This window comes from Ammospiza caudacuta, chromosome 6, assembly GCF_027887145.1.
Source record: "Ammospiza caudacuta isolate bAmmCau1 chromosome 6, bAmmCau1.pri, whole genome shotgun sequence".
Classification (NCBI taxonomy): Eukaryota; Metazoa; Chordata; class Aves; order Passeriformes; family Passerellidae; genus Ammospiza; species Ammospiza caudacuta.
This window is the reverse complement of record NC_080598.1, coordinates 16565275-16582636: the sequence shown is the minus strand read 5'-3', so window position 1 is coordinate 16582636 and position 17362 is coordinate 16565275. Positions and strand designations below refer to the sequence as shown.

Below are 17362 nucleotides of genomic sequence, written 5' to 3'. Positions count from 1 at the left end.
AATTTCATCTTCAGTTTACATTTCCCCTCACATTATAAATCTAAGTAGGTATTTTAGAGCTGACAATACCTATTCAGGCTCCCCCATATTATGATGAATGAGCCCAAACTTAAAATAATAGTGCAAGACCCACAGCACACAGGGATGGGTTATGGACAAAAAGATCTTCCATTTCTTCAGAACACATGCCAATGTGGTTTGTTAGTCCATTCATATTTTGAGCAGAACCTATTGTATGTGCTGTGGGGTTCCTCTACGAAGTAAGGCAAATTTTCTGCCCAAAAAGATGAAGCAAAAAATGAAAAACTATGAAGAATATATGTATTTTTGCTAATTATTTTCCCCAGAAGAAGTCTGGGTCTTTGTCACTGTCTTATTATACAGATCCTCTTAACATCTGTCCAGCAGACTGTGGACTTTATTAACAGACAAGAGACCCACCGGATTTAGAGCCTGCTGGGTGCGTCTTCATCTTCACAGCTGTGGATTAACTCAGACTTTCCAGAGGAGGACAACCATATGGGATAATTGGTGTCATTGGGTAGCTAAAAAAAATATGAAGAAACAAATGTCGTCCAAACACAATCCACTGTTTTTACAGCCACAATTACTAGTCTGTTTAAGAAATAAGAAAGGCAGCATTACACTAAAAAAAGAAAATCTATTCATATCTGTGTGGGAACCTAATCAGGCTCTTGTTTCCAATGACGATGGCTCCACAGTCACACCAGGTCTGCAACAAGAATGCTCCTTTTGTGTGCCGATAATGTGGAAGCGATAAAATTTCCTATAAGAGACATATGTGTTTACATCATGAGATGTGTTATTTGACAAAACGCTTTGTTCTCTGCATATTTTCCACGCAGAGTTTCATGCTGAGTTGTTTTGCTGGAAAGCTTTGATTAGCTAGAATTAGTTGCTGAAGTAAAATAGACACTTTTGTTTTATGAGTCCTCTTGCTGAGCTGTAAATTATAGTAAAACATATAAGGAGTGACAGAAAGAAGTGCTGATTTGAACCTCTGACCCATGATCGGCATAAAAACATAAGATAACTCTTTCAAAGGACTACTGAGAGCCATAAATATTCCATGGTCCACTTAAAGTTAGACCCTTTTAACAAAATAAAGCTGTTATTTTGCAGTACTACAACAATACATGCTGCAGTATCTGAAATGTGGAGAGATTCTTTTATTTTCTGTTTGGGCTGGCCATTAGCCACAGCAGGGCAGCAGGAGAGACGAGAGTGATTTTTCTTTTTCTGAACCAGTACAAAGAATTTGTGGTCAGTGAAAGGAGTTGGGACCGGCAGACACTCAGTGGTGAAATTAGGTAACTGTTACTTTGCTGCTTGAGATTGAAGCCATACAGACATTTGTCTCTGCTAAGGAGACAGGAACTGAGGGGAATTTAGGGCCACATAAAAATTTTCCTTGACATAATATACAATAGCAACTGATAGACGCTGAAATTACTGGTGTTAATAGTTAAAAAAAAAAAAAGAACAACAAACAAGACAAAAGCTCTGAAGTGAAGGAAAATGAATAACTGGTAAAATCATGATTTAGGTAAGAAAGAATGTTTTTCAATGCACAGTTGAATATAAAGGGAAAACTGAACGCCTCTAACTTCGCCTGTGACTACAAAATGTATTATTTGTATTTTCACAAATACAGTTAGTTTGTTTGCACATATTGGGTTTTAATAAATCGGAGAGCACATTAGTCAGCAAGCGCATAAATAATCATGGCAACAATCTTTGTTATTATGACATTAGTTATGATAATTCATTAGCTGCCTGTTTGTGTTGCACCTCAATGCCTTTTTGCAGAGGTATTTGGTGTATTGGGGGAAGATGTAGAAAACATTCACACTGTAATGCTGAGCAGACTCTGCAGGAGAGTGATCTATGGGTGCTTAAAATCAGAACGTTATGTCCACTATGGATGCATCAGACATGAGAAAACAGGGAAAGAAAAAATAATGCGGTTGCAAGCAACCGATGCACATCTTTATGACACTGGATTCTGTAGAGAAACAAAAGTATTTTCAATAATTATTAATTTTTATTTATCATGCTTCTAAATTAGACACTTTTCCCCTAATTTTTATTCTAAGTTTATGTAGCTGTGCTTGATCAATGCCTTTTCAGATACACCCATGTAGAGCCAAGTAAGTCTCAGTTATTCAGCATAAAATTCTGAGTTAAGATGATGCATACTTGTTGGTTCTTAAATACTAAGCTATATATTATCTTTGTGGTGGCACATATGAAAATGAGAGTCTGGCCCACAGTCCTAAAATGTCTGTAAAATTCACTGTATTTTTCCTCAGAAAAACTGAGGAAATGCTTCTGAGACATCCAAATTTCATCATCATAAATTTATAATATACACTGGTTTAACAGGTAACAGAAACAAAAGGAAACATACACTTTTGGCATAAAATATTCAGTCTTGAAGGGATCTTGATTTTTTCAGCAAAATCGTTGATTTTTTTCAAGTTTTGTATTTTTAAGTTCAACTAAGTGTTGCTTTATATATACGTAAAATTCCTTTACAATTTTATGTTCACCTTTCCTTCTCTTCCTCCTTTTGTGTGGAGCTGTGCTAGGACACAGATGCTGAGCCTTGGAAGGTGTTTTTTCTGGTGATGGCATCTGGCTCCTTGGCAGACTCCCCAGGCTGTAGCTGCCTTCGAGTTGCCCCTGGGTTTGTCACATGGTTAAGCTGCTGATGGGTTACTTGGGCTGTCTTGTGATTCTGGATCTTGTTTTCTGTTGGGCCACCTTTCATTGTGAGCATCTACATAGGAAGAACCTTAAAACAAAGAGAAAAGAGACCCTTTTAGGTGGTGGGGATTTTTTTCTTCTTATATATATATACACACATAAGCTTATAATCCCATTTCTTACCTTGGTGCTGTAGTAGAGCACTTAACTGAAGTGTTAAACACAACATATTTGGAACAAAAGACATGTTAATAAAAAAATTATATTTATATATAAAAATGGGAAGGAATGAGTACAATTACCATTACTTTAGAAGCAATTCTTAGATTAAGATATGTCTGAAATTTTGGGATAGGATATTCATGCTTCTACACTGCTTTCTGAAGAGGTTCCCTTTCCTGAACTGCTGAGGGTTATACCAGTGGCACTGGGCTCAGGTCAGCACTTAAAGTTTATTTCCATAGTTATTATCTGTGACACCCAAAACATGGGTGTGAACACTAGTCTGTTCTTCCTCCAAACAAAAGAAAAACTTTTTTAAACTGAAACTCTCATTCCTTTATCTGTTTGATGTTATTTTTTTTCAAACACCACTACACCAATAATGAAAAACAAAAAATCCACTGAAGGTGTGATTTTTTTTTTGTTGCAGTAGCTTCCTTTCAGAAATGTGTAATGGAAATAATAAAGATGTTGCTGGTTCTGGTGAACTTGTAAAAATCCTTTTTCATCAGATAGTTTTAAGTATTATTATTGGTTGTTATGTACTCGGAAGGAAAACGCTGGTATTATAGCTTTGCAAAGCTACTTACTAAATATACTATGGAAAAAATAACTGCATTACCTCTTGTAGTGCAGGATTTCAACAGCACTTGCAGTCACTCCTTAGAGTTTTTCATCTTTAGAAACCAAATTACTCATTGTCTAAATAGCTGAACTTTCATCTCTATAAATAAGATATTTCAGCTTTGCACAATTCATTTAAAATGCTGACAAATAAGGATTCTCACTTGATTCTCAGTAGCTTTATTGTTCAGTTTCATTTACTGTAGCAAATGTATTTGTTGAAGATGTAACATAGGGCTTCCATTTTTAGTAATGGAAGACTTCAGAATTAATCAGGGTTCATAAAATTTAGCATTTTTCTTGAGAAAAGAAAGTAAAAGGGTGAAAGTTTCTAGAACAGATCCTTTCTTTCTGCTTCCAGGAAGCCATCTTCTTCTGAAATTCTTTGTGATGCATCTTCCAAGTACACCCATTGCATTTTATTTTTCTGGGCCAGCCCTCATCACCCACACTTTATCTGCTGCACTGAGTATTGCAGCCACTTTTTTATCTCTATGTTTCACTCATGGCTTTCTTATAATTTCTTCAGAATTCTGCTGCAAAAATAACATCTGAATTATATCCCTGTGGCTGTGACCAAATGCTCCCTCAGCACAGAGTCAGTTGAAATGTCTCTAGCATTTGCCTTTCTGCTCCTGTACATGTGAGTGCAACTGGTCTCTCCATATCCTCCCTGAGCTTGTACATCTAAAGAAGCTCCCTCTCTTCTGTGCAGCAGCTGATCACTTTTTATTGAAGTATCTTCTCAAAACCAGTTTTTCCTAGGGCCTGTCCTTGACAAGCCCCTGGTAAAAGGGTTATGATGTGGATGTGGTTTAGTGGGTGAACATGGCAGGGCCAGGCTGATGGTTGGACTTGGTGATCTTAGAGGTTGTTTCAGCTTCAGTGATTCTATGAGTCTGTGGCCCATTCTGTTTTCCTTACCATGTGCACTTCTGTAACATTTGATTCTCAAAATTCTTAACTCTTATTTGTTATTTTAGACACATATGATGCAGCCTGAGAGATACATATGAATATTCCTGCTGCAAAAAAAAAAGGGAAAACGTCAGATGCAGAGAAAGCTTTGCTCTGTTCTGATTTGCCATGCTCAGTCTCATTTGGCAGAGAATGTGCCCAGGAACGTCACAGACCTACGTGCAGGAGAAAAGTTATAGGGAAAGGGGCTTGAGCTAATGAAATAGTTTTGATTTTCAGCTATCTTTCAATTCAGCTTATTGAAAGATACCTGTAAAAACTAGATGAAAAAATGTTGAAACTTTTGAAAGCAATGTGTGAGCCTAAGGCCTTTGTCTCTTCTGGCAAAGCATGAATGAATACTGGCAGTGAAGGCAATTATGCTTCTGTGTTATGAAAATATCTCACAAAGGCATTTTGAAACTTAGATGGCATTAGAAAAGGTTTTAACATTTGGATCAGTCAAGGTGGTTTATTATTAGTTCATTGCTTTTTAGATAAATTCTAGATTGTGGATGACACTTTCTTATAAGAAAAGTGAAATCGTAATAATTCATCAGATTCTGTAGGAAATTTCTGAAGCAGAAAACACCATCACCATCACAACAGAATTATTATTTTTGTTTGTTATTCAATTCTTCTTGACTTGTTATAGCTCTAAGCTCTAACAAAGGCTTAATGTGAACTATGCCATTTCCAGGTAAAAAAAATCAGCATGAGCTTGTGCTGTTCTTTGCACATGCTGAGTACTGCTCTCTCCTACCTGTTTGAATTTTTTTTAAGTAGATGAACATCATTCAGACTCATAGTGACCTCCAACTTTCATGAATTCCCCTCAGATTTTTAGTTGATTAAAGCTGGAATAGCTTTTTGTAACAGCGCTTTAAGTCTATGAGCCTGTAAGTTCAGAGGTGCATAAATGTGAGACTTGACTTGCCATTGCCCTGAGACTTGTGGCATTTCAAAATCCCACCCTTAGGTGTCAAATCTGACATCAGAAGAAGCCTGGTTCTGAAAACTGCAAATCTGGATCCTTGTTTATATACCTTAAATAAACTGGGCGTGAAAATTGTTAACTATTTCAGGAGCACTGAGGAATTCAAAACCAGCATTACTTTTATTTATGTGCTGGGGAATGGGTTGTAGGAATCTAACTTTGTGACCTCTGAGAAAAAAATAAAAACCAGGCTATACATTTTTAAGGCTTCTTAAAACAATCAAGAATACTTGATGTTTTTGAATATCTAATTTGTAATCAAGAGCCTCCTGAGTCAGTGGTTAGCATAAGGATTATGAAATGCTCTTCTCTTTATGTGATAGGCATAGATCAAAATAAGATGTCTTTCAGTGTTTAAGGATTTTAATGTTTTTAATGTGAAATACTTTGTAGGTAAGAATTTCAGTTGAAAAAATTCCACTGAAGCTTTTGCTTTTGAGCTTTAAAAGCCAACAGTCAACATTCATTCAATGTTTGGGTTTTATTCCTCTCCTCAATCTTGCAAATAAAAGTTTCACAATCTGACCATCTCAATGTGAGGTCCTAAATTGCCATTTTGAGCCACAGCAGTGGTATTTGCAAAAATATCCCCTTTTTTCCCTGCAATGGTGGCATGCACATATTTTTCCACACTGGCTAGCTCCCCATACAAACTGGTATTTAAAACTTATACAGCTTTCCAGTCCACACAGCAATGTTGCTAGTGCTGGTGTGAATTCTTGCAGTATTTGTACTTGCTTGTAGAACAGCTTTGTTTTAAGCAAAGTAGAAAGCCAATTGCTGTTACTTATTTATACATTTGCTTTTATGTTTTAAAATAAGTTTATAGAAATGCCAGGCTAAAGCCAGTACTAAGACCTTGGAATAAGCCAGTCATGATTTATGTATACATACAGCTATGTAAATGATAAAATTTCTTTTAGTCTGTCTTCCCTTAAAAGCATTTCTCCCTGACAGGACTTGCACTACAGCCAATACAGCCCTCAACACCCTGGGAGGGGAGTGGTGAAAAATTCTAATTTTATTCTACTTTTCCTGGTTGCATTTCCAAAATCAAGCAGTTTCCTAGATAGTCTCTAGAACAGCCCACTTTTCCTGATGTGAATCCTCCACATGCTGTGGGTGTTTCTGTTGCTGGTCCTGGTGGCACTCAGGTGACCAGCAAGTCCTGCCCTGACTGCTGTCGGGTCTCTGCCTTTGCATTGTTCTTGAAATATCTCTTCAAGAAATTTTCAGTGGGAAGAGGCAAGGATAGGTCCTCAGTATTTATCTCTGTTATTTGCCAGGCAACTCTATTGTCAGTTAGAATAAATAAACTCTTCTGAAGACAAGTGGGCTTTTTTTGGTAGTTTTTTTTTTTTTTTTTCCTGTGATGGTAACAGGTAAGAGATGTCCCTGTCTTTATCTGGGCCCATGACTTTATCCGTCTTATTTTCTCCCCGATCCTGCTGAAATGGGGGAGACAGAGAGTGGCTGGCTGGGCAGCTGGCAGCCAGCCTAGGTCAACCCACCACATAATTTAGTTGCTACAATTGACAGTCAAGTTTTATCTTCTATAAAAATGGAGTGCTGTAGAAAGAATAATATATACTCCACATTTTTGTGCCCTGGTGGCTTACCTGAGAAGGAAATTCTTTTGAATTTTAGTTAATAAATATGAGTTTATTTTTACACAGAATTCCTTTCACACTTTTGAAAGTGCAGCAGAGTACTGTAAGTACAAAAGTTTTAGTTTTCTTTTAGTAAAGTGTAAGTACTCTTCTTCAGATAGTTAAAGAAGAAGTTAAATTGGTTAAAAAATGGAAAAGTGTTTATAGAAAAACCACAGAATACTGAGAAAGCCTTTATAATTGTTGATTTTTGTCTTTAAATCGCATACAAGTTTATTGTGTCATCTCTTTTATAGAGTAGTGCCTGATTATTCCTGAGCTGAGAGTGTGCAGGATTTCAAAAGTTTGTGAAATGTGCTTTTTACTCTCATTTAAGCAGTTCACCCTATTAAGGAAGCAAAGGTTTACCTCAAGAATATTCTAAAAGGGATAAGATCATATTAGTAGGGGGGAAAAAAACCTTCTACTGTTGTGTGAAAGGCTTCATTTTCATTTTCCAGGACCTCACCAAGAGCTGGGATTTTTTTCTCTTTTCAATCTTTTTCCTTCAAGCTTAGGAAAAAACCTTGTACCTTAGCCAAAATATTTAAACACCACTAATTTCAAAACATTAATCTGTGATCCTTTTGTAGTTCCTGTGTGGCGCTGGGAAGGGGTGCAAACAAACAAACAAACAAACAGTGGTTTCCATTTGTCACCCTGAGCTGTGACTCTGCCCCTCCCTCCCTCCCGCGTTTGTCTCGCCACTGAGTCACTGAACTTACAGTATTGTGTAACTTTCATTTCTGTGGAGGCTTGTTACATTAGAAAAATTGTTCCAAAGAAAGCAACAATTATGACATAAGCACATCTGGCTCTTGCAAATTATTCTTTATTAAGCTTTCATTTAATTACATGTGCTGAAAGGTCTGCTTTTGATTACTGTAATTTTTTTTATTTGTCCATCTGAATGATAGTAATGTTGGAAATTACATACAAACCACCTGGCTTTTTTCTCACTAATAAGGCAAAGTTTATGTAGATCTATGTGTAGGAGAGGGATTAGAGTCTTCCCTCTTCAGGGCAGAAGAATTATTCATGATGCTAATTCAAGGTGAGGGTTTAAGTTTGGTCACTGGAAAGAAATGGCACCAAATTGGTTTTGTTCAGTAAACACTTTTTATTGGTTGGGATGGTTTATTTTAATATAAAATCTATGTTTCAGTTAAACTTTTTGAAAAGTTCCACTGGAGTTTTTTTGGACTTTCATCACTATTTACAGGAACTTTTAAGGCCTAGGTTCATTATTAGTACTTATAGAACATATATCATTGTACAGAGAGATGAAGACGAGCCTTGTTGGCTATTTTAACTTTACCTTTTGGTAAGAAATCATTCTTGTGGCAGTAAAGTTTCTGGAATAGTGGTTAATTTCTTGCTAAGAACATAAAGACCTGGATCATTATTATTTCTGACAGGGGCTTATACCTCCTTTTCATAAATAGCCTTATAATTTTACCGATTTTGTTTTTAATATTCAGGCACAGTGTAATTTTTTTGCTCAACACCATGACTATCATTAGCAAGAAGGAATAAAAAATCAAGAAAAATCAGCAAAAGTCAAATGAAGAAAAAATTGGTGTTTGGGAGTTTTCCAGACTTTGTTTTTTCTCTTTTTGCAAATAGCAGAAAGGGAAGCCACAAACAAGAGCTGAAAAAATTCCTTGAAGAGAAGAAACACCAGTGGAAAAATTAAAAAAAAAGAAAAAAACAAAAACAAAAACAAAAAAGTGCATTTACAGCTTCTTTCTTTAGGAATATTGCAGGAATATATGTATATCTTCTTGTCTTCCAGCAACTGTATGCAGCTCAGCTGGCAAGCATGCAAGTTTCTCCTGGAGCCAAAATGCCATCTACTCCACAGCCACCAAATACAACAGGGGCACTTTCACCCACTGGGATGAAAAATGAGAAGAGAGGGACCAGCCCGGTAACTCAAGTTAAGGTATTTTTCAGTAAAGAAAAAAGCTGGTGTTTGAGAAGGACAGTAAAAGCAAATGATCTCTGTAATTGTTTTACAGTTGGAAGTTGAACCACGGTACAGTTCTTCAATATTCAAATAAAAAGTTCCATTTTAGTGCTGTATTATCAGTAGAGAGAAGGGAAGAGAAAAAATTCACTTGTTTCCAAAAATACCAGGCGTCCCTCTTCCTACCAGAGGCAGCACAACAGATTCATCAGTAAAATGTGATGTTTTCAAGTTTCAGTTTGTAATCTGGTAACACGCATAAATGGCATCCATTTCACGAATTGTTTCACATTGAACTCTTGAGTATCTTAAAATGTGGTGCTGGCTTATATTGTTAGGGTAAGAGAAAGACTGTAGATCTTCTAATTATTTTACAAATCTCTAGCTGTACTTAATTCTACAATTTTGGAAAAGCCTCCTATAAAAATAATATGTAAGTCAGGGCTCTGGGGAAAACATTGTGTCTCTGCAGATTGATTTGACTTTTGCTGATTTCACGCAGCTGCTGACAACCGCGCTGCTCCTCGCCGGTTTTGCTCCACTGCCGAGTGCTTGTGCCTGCTTATTCTCACTAGCTTGGAACCAGGCAGCTACAACATGGCATTTGCCAGGAGCCTGGAATGAGTGCTGTGCTCCCCCTGAAACCCATGGAGCAGCCTTTGGGTGCGACTGCCTGGCTTCTCCTGCTGTGCTCTCCCGGGGTGGTTGGGGATTTCATGAGAATGAAAAGCATGCTCAAGGACCAGTTTACTGCAAACTGTAAAAAAAAAAACAAAACTCAACATTCAGATGTTTTACCCATTTGAATGATAGAGGTATAAATGCTGAACAATTAAAATAAATCTAAAAGTGGCATCTAGTGCCTTTGTGGGGTGAGAGGGAGGATGTGTTAGGGGTTTTTTTTGCTGGCTGCTGACACCTTACAGGAAAACAATCCTTAGCTTCAAACCAGCCTGAGAAGATTTTACTCACTTGAGGTGGTGGTTTCTTTTTTTTTTTTTCCCCCATTTTTTGACACGAGAGTAAAATATAATTTGTTTTTTCATTATCATCAATCATCGCGGTAAAGTGCGGGTGAGTAGATATTTCTGCTTGGGCTGATAAATTTCAATGACACTTTTTTTGCTAGGCTGAGAGTACTAATAAATAAAAACTATTCCATTATGGCCAGATCTAACATTTATTTAGCAAAGCGTTCACTTTACTTAGCAGTGGATGTGTATTAGTCTAATATTTTACCTCTTGTAATCCAACGCCAGGTTTGGGAGCAGTCAGGGAAATTTACCGCGCGTGCAGAGTTTGCTACGGTCAATACAGAAGCCACCAAAAGCAAAGCCCAACTGTTCCAGCAAAGTTGCCATAGTATAGTGATACCTAACACCAGTGATTTATGGCATTGAGAATATACTACTGACTGCTTTAATGTGAAAAAGTACTTCTGGCAGTGAGCGAGCCAAATGGACCTACACCAAACCAAACCTTTACTGTATGAGTAAAATTTTCCCTGGTTAAATTCAAGCACATATCTTCTTGAACCAAGGCCAGTGCTGTTCCAGGTTTGTGGCCAGCTGAGTCCTATTACAGAATTGACCACATGCAAATTATTGGGGGTTTCCCTATATAATGTAACTTGAATGGACTTAAGTATATGTTAATAAAATTGAAGTATTTTTATGATTATTTTTATTAAGCACACTACTGCATTCAGAATATTAAAGATGAACTACAAGTGCTTTGTGTGGACGAATACCAGTAGCTAATGAAGAAATTATTAGTGTGAAAGCAGTACCTATATTCAGTCTCTGCAGATTGTTACATTTGTTAGCTGTGACAGTTTTGATGGTCATGCATTGCTTAACAAACCCTCTATATTTTCCCTGGTTTTAAGCAGCTTGTATAAACTACTTGCATTATTTATAGAATTAATGCAATTCTTTTATGGTAGTCAGATCTTTCAAAAAGTAATGGTAGGTTTTCGTTAATTCAGTGACCAGAATGTTTTCCAGTTTTTTTGGTTGCCTTGCAGAAATGACAGTGCTGTTTAGATAATACAAACAAACAAGTTCTGGCAGTGTTTAGAGTTCTTTCATTATCGTATCAGTACTAGATGGAAAAGTATTTAAAAACTGATCACTGTAGCATAGATTCATATGTGCACATGTTCACAGTACTGAGCCTTGCAAGCTTCATGGTCTGAATGGGGCTCTGCACTCTTGGAAAAGTTTATGGAAGCCACTTTGTATCTGTGAAAAGAAAGGGATCGCATGTAAGTGTGGCCACAAAGCACCAAAATTGACTCTGTCCCTGGTACCTTTGAGCTTCTGCTTTCACCTAGACCCTGAAAGGCTGTGGATGTTTGTGCACAGTCTGGGGCCAGGAAGAATTGAGGTGCCATGCAGTTTTATGGGAAAAGTTTAAAGCTGGTGATGGGATGGCATTATAAAAACCTGTTTATTATGTTCTCTTGTTTAATCCATTGTGTGTGACCACATGTACTTGGCTTGACAGTAAGGAGAATGGAGCAGATGAGATAATGTGATGTATTATTGTATTTTGACATAATTCTAAGCTTCCAAGTGATCAGTGCAGTGTTTTAAAATGTGAACAATCTCTTACATCCAGTGTAATTCTGCTCTGGGCATATTTTAAATGAGAGATCTGTCTTATGGGCTCTTTAATGACAGAAAATCACTGTTCCACAGTTTTCTAAGTGCTTTGTCTTGCTTAATGTATTAAGTAAAGGAACAAGCTGAAAGAATGGGATGAAGGTTGCACTGCAAATGTTTGTACTTATCAAAGAAATTAATTGCTTGAATAAGTCTTCTTCAAAGAGTTGAAGTATTTTTAGATGGACTTATTCTACAGCACAGAAAAAAGACATATGTCAGAGAGAGTTCCTTCCACAGTTGCAAATGAAAACTATCAAATCTTATAAAGGTGCTGATACTAGATTTACACACCCTTAAAAAACATTCTTTGTGTTAATGCAAATAAAATATACAGGTAAAATAAAGGTTAAATTCAGCAGAAGTAAGTACAGAATATGGGAATAATACAGAAGTATTGAACAAGGAATGCAGTTATGTGGAAAATAGTTTTGACAATTGAATAACAAAATATCGTAAAGTTAGCAAAATTAAACGGTAGAAAATAAAATATATATTTTAAATGCATGTGGTATGTAGTCACTACCCTAATAAGTAAAGGAATTTGAATTCAGTGAAATCCTTATCTCCTGTTATGAGGGACCAGCATAGATTATTTCACTGAACAAAACATGTACTCTGAATTAGATGCATGGAATGTATAAGCTAGCAGCAGCTCTAAATGTGGGCCAAAGAGCTGTCAGGGCTTCCAAATGATTCTTTCATAGTAGTACTTCTGATTCCTTAGTTTCTAATACATTTAAAAATAAGCTACATAACTTATTTTTATAGTGCCAGGAACTTTTCAAATAGAACCAGTGCAAAAGCATTACTGAGCTGCTGGAAATTTTAAATAATTCTTTGTAAATGCCCTAGGTTAATTTAGATCTCTGAAAACACATTAGGAAATTAAGCTGTAATGTGAGCTAATTCAAATTTTAATTTGGCAAAAAGAATGATCCAGTCACATAGTTAATGTAAATAAGAAGCATAACACAGAGAAATTAATGAGGTTTCCTTTCGTTGAATCTTAAAGGAGGCAGATAATTAGCTTCTTTTGTTATTATTGCTGTGGAATGTGGCATTGTCTTCGAGGTGTAAAGTAACTGCTGCTTGCCAAATGATGCCTTCATTTGTCTTTTCCTAATAGTTATTTGCATTCAACTCTTGCAGGATGAAGCAGCTCAGCCACTGAATCTCTCAGCCCGACCCAAAACAGCTGAACCTGTCAAATCCCCAACATCTCCAACGCAGAATCTCTTCCCAGCCAGCAAAAGCAGCCCAGTGACAGTGACGAGCAAGAGTGGCATCCCCAGCCCGCTCAGTGGGTCCCTGGGAAGAGGATCCTCTTTAGGTAACTAATCTGTCCTGGGAAAAGGAGAAAATAGAAAAAAGTTTTCTGCATGAAAGTCCAGCCTGAGCACACTTAGTTCTGGATTAGGTAGATAGTTAGGTGCACGTTTCTGTTTAAAATTGAAAAAAAAAAAGGCGTAGTGAAGCTTTTCAAAGAATGATTGATTGCCAAAGTTTTATAAGAGTGTCCAAAGAGATGTATCAGTGTGTGACAAACACAGGAAAGAAATACATAATGTAGGAAATGCATGCAAATACACACAGATAAGTAAATAAAGATAGATATATAAAACCCTTAAAATCAGTTTGGGTGAATATCACTCCTAAAGGCATCTACTGGGTGTATACACACAAAGTTAACTTTTAAATTTTGAATTTTGGATCAAGAAAATACTAAACTGTCTTTGCACACACATGCAGCCTAACCAGATACTAGATAGATTTTATTTTTTTTTAAGTAGAGAATGAAAGGCATTAGTCCAGACAGTTTATGCTATTATTTGATGACGCTTTTGTTATTTGATCATATTTTTCTCATTTGTTCACCCATCTGTCAGGATTTCCTTGATTCATATGGTTGCAAGTAGGGAATTTTTGACCTGTGTTCAAGATTCTTTAAGCTTGTTAAGTGATGAAATGAAATTGGTCTGAAACTATGTATGAAGACTACTTTAACCAGTCAAGAAACAGAATCAAGAGCTGCAAAATGTAGATGATCAGCCCTAAAGTTCAAATAGTAAATTTTAACAGTGACTAAATACTTACTACAGACCACTTATTCACAATCTGTAGCTCAAGTGTACTTGTAAAATATATAGAAACACTTGTGAATAATGAATAGATATGTTAAATACATATATTAAATATATAAAAATTATGGGTTTTTTTCCATTCCCAAACACTTGGGAACATCATGATCTCTGAAAGATATTTTCTGCAACTATCTAGATACTTACCTGTCAATTTATTTGCAACTATCACTGCATTATCTTACATTAGAATGTGAAATATCAATCTGAAGTCATAGACCATTCAAAAGAAGGGAGCACAGAAGACAAATAGTGCCTAAGGTATAAATATTTTAAGGTATAAATATTTTTCATGTAAAGTCATAAAAAAATTTTGACTCAATCCTTAAGTATAAAAAAAGACAGGAAGACATTACCAAAAATCAGCAAGCCATGTAGGAGCTTTTGCTGTGTGTACATGATTATGAATCTAAATCTCTTTAAAAATCATGCAAATATGGTTCCCAAATTCTTTAGGGTCCAGAATGGAACTTAGTGGTTGAAATGGGTCAGAACATTGCAAATTTTCCTCAGCAGAAACATTACTTTTATTTTGGAGAGAGCTATTTCATTCAGATAGAAAACATCACCAGTCCCATCACTTGTTGGGATAGGATGAAAACATCACAGTCTGCATCCCTTCTTACTTAGGCCATGGTATTAAATTAAGCATTTGGTTCCCAGGATAAAATGTGAGAAACCCTTAATAATTTTTAATTTAACATAATTCAGGGTCCTTAGAGATTGAATTTACTGTATTGTACTCACCTGAGCTTCAGGGAAATGAAAAGAATATAAAAGTGATCTTTGAAGGTTAATTCCAAATCTAGTCTGTTTAGGTTTTTTGGTTGTTGTTTTGTTTTGGATTTTGGTTTTGTTGGATTTTTATTTCCTTTTTTTATTTTATTTTTTTAGTAGTAGACTGTCAATAAGTACACAAATCTGGCAAATTCAGAGCTTTTATAGAAGACATTTGCTGGCCAGGCAGATGCACAGGTCACACACAAACTGGGATTGCTCAAAATTCCCAGGCTAGAATATATATGCACCATCTATCCATGTGTAGTATAGAGAATACTTCCATGTAGGAGCAGGTAAAAAGAAACAGCCACAAAATAATTGCTGTCTTTTTCTCTCAAAACTAAAACTGTCTGGGACATTCATCTTCATGAATGCATTGTGAGATGTAACAGGAATGCTTGGCTGAGTTTGATGCTCGTTTGAAAGTTTCTTCATGTTCACAGCAATAGAAAGAAAACTGGTTTTTTCTCTACTGATTTAGAGATTTATACTCATGTTATGGTGATAATGATCTTTGTCCCCAAAAGTAAATGTTAGTGCCCTTTCTGAAATGGAAATGCAAATGTCTAGAGTGATGGTTCTCTCTACAAAGAAATTCTAAGAACTGACATGGAGTTTCATGGACTTGTAAATGAGATTTTTTCCTTTGTTCATTTCATTAATTATTTTAACACCTCAAAAGTTTTCCAGTTTAAGCTTCAGAATACTGTTGTCTTAAAAACATATTTAAATTTGAGTCTATGAGTATGCTCAGATAGCTCTAGACCAGGCTATTCCAAGACCTCAGTGTTTGTATTTCTAACAGCCAAAGAAGTGCGTGAGTTTATCAATCACTTCAGTAGCGTAATTCAGCCTTCAAACATACAACAATTGCCACTCCTCCTGCAGATGTTGGTTGGGTGCAGCTCTAAGAGTGTGAGAGCAGAGTTCTTACCTTGGATTCCAGTTTGGATAATTACCTAAATAAAGGTAATTATGTGTTCTCTCTTTATAGATATCCTTTCCAGTCTTAATTCACCTGCCCTATTTGGGGACCAGGACACAGTAATGAAAGCCATTCAGGAGGCTCGAAAAATGAGAGAGCAAATCCAAAGGGAACAGCAGCAGCAACAGCAGCCTCATGGTGTGGATGGAAAATTGCCCTCCATGAATAACATGGGTCTAAACAACTGCAGGAATGAAAAGGTAATGTCTCCCACTCCCACACAGTCTGTCACTCACTCTTCCCTTCCCTGCAAAATAGCTTCTTGTTTTTGTATGAAAATCCTTTTTAGAGCTTTTAGCCCTCTCTGATTTCATGTTAAACACATCTTTGTCATTTCTTATTGCAGTGCTGCAAACTTCTCTAGGTGTGCATGGCAGCATTCACACCCACAGTCCTGTGAACACACAGGAGGAAGCTGTAAGCACATTGAAACATGGAAAAGGGCTTGGTTGGAACTTCCAGTGTTTGTGGTCACCAGAGGTTGAACTGTGCTTTTGAGAATGGCTGGATTAAAAAATATGGCTAAAAGGCCAGTTCAGTGCTAGCGTGGTGGAGTATTATAATGCCAGTGAGTGAATTGAGGGAGCTTGAATCTGTGGTTCAGGTGCAACAAAGTACTTAGGCTCAAAACAGCTGCATTTGGCTCTCAGTTGCAGTGGGAAATTAGAGATTAAACATTCTCTGCTGAATCTTCAGTGTTGAATCTCTGAAATGAGGTGGCACACTAGAGTAAAAGGATAAATGAGAGGAAGTGTTGGTACAATGGGACCAGCACTGGGCTGAGCAGGACATGACCCAGCTTACAGAATAGCAACCTGGGAGCTTGTAGGAAAGGTAAGGAACAGTTTCTATCACCAGTCAGAGGACAAAGAAGACTCTTGGAAAATCCCCTGAACCTGTGTTGTCCAATTCTAGGCCTTTTTGAGGTCTTCAGGATGTGCTCCAGCAGCAGGTCTCTGGTAGCTGGCTGAGGTAAAGGCAGCCCTTTGGGTGGAGAATGCTTCTCTGTGAGCTTCCCTAAAGGTTCCACAGGCTGCAAAAAATGCAGCACACAAGTTATTTTTCACCTCTGACACAAATCAGTTAGAGACCTGACGGCAATACTTATTCCCGTCATCTAGAAAGGGAAAAGCATTATCCCAGTAGTCACTAAAGCTTTGGCAAATAGAACAGTTATGATGAAATTTAGTAATTAATGGAAAGAAAACTGACATATTAATTAGTCCATACAGCAACCAGTGTTTCAGACTCTTTGTTAAAACCCTCCAGAACAGCAGGTAGTTCCAATGCCTGTAAATGTTCTGTGATTCTCTATATCAGAAGGCAGGGTAGGTTCTTTGTTTCTTGGGTGAGGGAGGGAAGACTATGTTGTAGCCCAAAGACTAACAGGAGTTTTGAGTCCAGGTTGAGTATAAGACTCAGCAGAATATTAACTGTAACTTAAATGATGAATTTGATAATATTCTGATCTTTTCTCAGCCCACAAAGGAATACTTGGGTGAGTGTTTTGTAGCAAGGCACAGAAAGACATAGAAATGGCACAAACAGACCCATTAAAAGTTGATACACACCTTTTAATTGCATTTTATATTTTTGCTTGATAGTTTCTTTAGAGCACTCATATTAAGTATGAGTGGCTATT

General features: G+C 36.8%; 1 protein-coding gene across 6 annotated transcripts in view; it reads left to right on the top strand.

Moving 5' to 3' along the window:
- SOX6 (SRY-box transcription factor 6) overlaps positions 1-17362 on the top strand; it is a 257801-nt gene that overhangs the window by 186310 nt on the left and 54129 nt on the right. For all 6 annotated transcript variants that reach the window (XM_058806757.1, XM_058806755.1, XM_058806756.1 and 3 more), the window contains exons 9-11: positions 8975-9124; positions 12967-13147; positions 15730-15920. In XM_058806757.1, coding sequence (XP_058662740.1) covers positions 8975-9124; positions 12967-13147; positions 15730-15920 — 522 coding nt within the window. The remainder of the gene's footprint in view (positions 1-8974; positions 9125-12966; positions 13148-15729; positions 15921-17362) is intronic.